The sequence below is a fragment of the Orycteropus afer genome, unplaced genomic scaffold (genome assembly GCF_000298275.1).
Source record: "Orycteropus afer afer isolate SDZICR_OR568_19922 unplaced genomic scaffold, OryAfe1.0 scaffold00052, whole genome shotgun sequence".
NCBI classification, from domain to species: Eukaryota; Metazoa; Chordata; class Mammalia; order Tubulidentata; family Orycteropodidae; genus Orycteropus; species Orycteropus afer.
Window position 1 is genome coordinate 135,172 of NW_006921639.1, and position 3,589 is coordinate 138,760.

Sequence of the window (3,589 nt, forward strand, 5' to 3'; positions counted from 1 at the left end):
ATATATATATATATATATATATGTTCTGGTGGTGTGTGTGTATGTGTGTGTATGTTTTATTGTGATTTGGGTGAAAGTTTATAGAGAAAACTGATTTTCTATTCAACAATTCATACAAATTTTAATGTGTGGCACTGATTACAATCTCAACAATGTAACAGCACTCTTCCCATTTCCTCCCTGTATTTACTATTTTTCTTTGTCATTCTTTCCTATCTTTTCCTGCCTTCTAAGCTTTCTCTCTGGGCAAATGCTGCCCTTCTCATCTCCTATGATTGATTGTTTTAAGGAGTGTGTACCCCCCTAGTGTTATTGTTCACCTCATCAAAACCAAAAAACCAAACTCATTGCCGTCGAGTCAGATCTGACTCATGGTGGCCTCTCCTTGGATTTCTGAGGTGGTATCACTACAGCATAGTGGCTAAAGCACTTGACTGCTAACCAGAAGGTTAGTGGTTCAAACCCACCAGCCACTCCCCGGAAGGAAGGTTGGGCAAACCTACTTCCATAGTGTTACTGCCTCAGAAACTCAAGGAGGGGTCGCAATGAGTCGGGGCCGACTCGACGGCACATAACAACAACATCACTACAGAAGTAGATTGCCCAATTTTCCTTCCGAGGAGTGGCTGGTGAGTTTGAACCTCCAGCCTTCTGGTTAGCAGTCAAATGCCTTAGGCACTATGCAACCAGACCTTATGGGCTATGTATTATTTGGCTGAAAGTTGAGCCAAGAGAGTGAGTTCAGTTCCAGGCTTGAAGGAAGTCTAAGGGGCATAGTCTTGGGGGTTCTACCAGTCTCAATCAGGCCAGTAAGTCTAGTCTTTTTTTTTTTTTTTTTTTTAAGTTTTTTCCACATGGGCATTGCTAAGTCCCCCCAGGTCAGTTTATTCAACCAGGTCACTCTCCATCTCAAAATCCTTGAATTGTCCCCTATTGCTCTTAAGATAAAGCCCAAGTTCCTTAGCCTACCATGAAGGGCCCTTTAGGACCTGGCCTTGCCTACTTCTTTCCATCTCTCCTTTCCAACTGAGGCTCTCAAGCCAGATAAGCCACTTCCCTCTCCACTCTTTTGTGCCTTTGCATGTACTATCCCTCTGCACAGAACATCTAGTTGATTCAAATGCTTGCACATGTGCACACCCCTACCACATGTGTGCACACATGCAACTCATGCACAACTAGCCCTCCTTTCCTTGAAGAGCTTGACCCCTCAAGGCTCTTCCTCCAGACTTCCCCCACCATTGGATTCATCCATCTGTCTGGCTACCTCTTATCCTTTGCTGTGTGTGCCTCAAGGGCTGGGAAAGTAAGTATCTGTTTGTCCTCCCGAGAGGGTAATCAGTGGTTTATCCTGGCAGGCATCATGGAGTGTTTGTGCCAGTCTCAGCCAAACTTCCACCTCCCTGTCTGCTCTCTTGGCCATACTGTCCAGGAACCCTTCCCCCAACTTTTCTGCACTTACCCAGGCTTTCCACCAGGCCATCTTGTCACTTCACAGCCACCTTTTCCAGGGAGGTGAGGACACACCGCAGTCTCACAGTTCCTTTGAGACTCCACACGACTGGGCACTTACTGCAAAAAAAAAAAAAAAAAAAAGGAGCAACTTCTCTGTACCTAGAAGCAGCCCCACCCACCCCTCCTTACTTCAGCCTGCCCCCTGGACTCTCCTGGCTCTGGGTTCCTCCTATGGTTCTCATGCCCCACCCAGCACCAGCCCAGGCCTGCTTTGTGCAACAACCCACTCCAAAACATTCAGGTGTGGCACTTACTCATACTGGAAATTCTGAGCCCATCCTTTGAAAGTCCACTTCTTAAACCATGGCCATGATTTCATGTGGTTTTAGCTAGATCTCATGTATATAAAACAGGAATAGCTATTTGTTCCCTGACTTTGCAAATGTTGACCTTGTAATCAATTTTAAAATTGGGTTAGTAAACAATTGTGAGCTATGAGAACCATCTAAAACATTCCACCACATCACACTGTTCTCCTGTCATGTCATCCTCAGTGAGGCACCCGGGCACCTAATGCTTGAGAAGGCCAAGGTAGGAAGCACCCAGGAAGTGGGGGGAAGGGAGGAGGATCAATGCAGGAGTTACTCATCAGCCTCTTGGAGTCTCTATCCCCTGGTTACAATTCTGCAGGTTTAACTCCAACCAATCTCTAGAAAAAGGAGCCCTGGTAGTACAGAGGTTAAGCTTTTGGCTGCTAACATAAACGTTGACTATTGGAACCCACCAGTAACTCTGCTGGGGGAAAAATGTGGCAGTCTGCTTCTGTAAAGATTTACAGCCTTGGAAATGATAGGGGGCGGATCTACTCTGTCCTGTGGATGACTATGTGTTGGAATTGACTCCACAGCAATGCTTTTTTTTTTTTTTAGGGGGGGGTCGGGGGAGGGAAGGTGTTTGGTTTTGGTGGCCCAATGGTCAAATCCTCAGCTGATAACTGAAAGGTTGGTGGTTTGAGCCACCAACTAGCAGCTCAGAGAGAGAAAGAGAAAGTGATCTACTTTTGTGAAGATTACAGATTAGAAAACCCTATGGAGCAGTTCTATTTGTCATATGGGGTCACTATGAGTCCAAATCAATTTGATGGCACCTAGAGCTCTGGTGCTGTAGTGCCTAAGGCACTTGACTGCTAACCAGAAGGCTGGCTGTTCAAACCCACCAGCCACTCCTGGGAAGGGAAGTTGGGCAATCTACTTCTGTAGTGAAACTGCCCTGGTAACCCAAGAAGGGGTGGCTATGAGTCAGGTCTGACTCAACGGCAGTGAATTTTTTTTTTTCAGAGCTCTGGAGACATAGTGCCTAAGGCATTTGACTGCTAACCAGAAGGCTGGCGGTTCAAACCCACCAACCCACCAGTTGGAAGGAAGACTGAGTAATGTACTCTGTAGAGATACTGTCTGGGAAACCCAACGAGAGGTGGCTATGAGTTGGGACCAACTCGACAGCAATGAGTTTTGTTTTGTTTTTTTAAACTCAAACATACACCCAGTTTCTGAGATAGTCCCCAGAGACCTGGTCCAACCAAGTCAGGATCCCTCCCAACCCCCTCCTGCCACTGTTCCCCTTTGCAGTTTCCTGACTGCTGGTAAACATCTCCCAGGGTCATTTGGTTTCTAAGCCACAATTTGCTTTCCTGCAATGCCCCTCATTAAAGGTGGCAGAGAGATATAGAAGGAAGGTTCAGGATTTCTAGGTATAAGGAATTGCATCTCGGGAGTTTGAAAATCCCAGGCCACATTTGAGCTCCAGAGCTGAAATGCTGGATGCTCCATCAATCTTGGATATCACTGAAGCCCATAGGAATCAAGAGAATGGGCCACCATCCCAGACAGATGTAAGCACTGATTTACCTTACACCAAACCAAATTCATTGCTTCAAGTTGATTCTGACTCATAGTGACCCCTCCTTGGGTTTCCAAAGCAGTCTATCTATGGAAGTAGATTGCCCAGTCTTCCTTTGGAGCCCTGGCTGGTGGGTGCCTCATTTGTCCAAGAAGAGTCTGAGTCTATAAAGCTCCCTTTCAATCTTGCAGGCTGACCTGAATTGTAAGGTCCTGACTGAGCATTGTATCAAATA

The 3,589-nt window shown here is 46.3% G+C and overlaps 1 protein-coding gene across 1 annotated transcript in view; it reads right to left on the reverse strand.

The window, feature by feature from the left end:
- The window catches only part of LOC103195130 (annexin A8), a 15,907-nt gene extending 14,424 nt beyond the window's left edge, over positions 1-1,483 (reverse strand). Inside the window, exon 1 of the mRNA XM_007938597.2 lies at positions 1,463-1,483. Within this exon, the coding sequence (XP_007936788.1) occupies positions 1,463-1,483 (21 nt within the window). The remainder of the gene's footprint in view (positions 1-1,462) is intronic.
- Between the last annotated feature and the right edge of the window lie 2,106 nt (positions 1,484-3,589).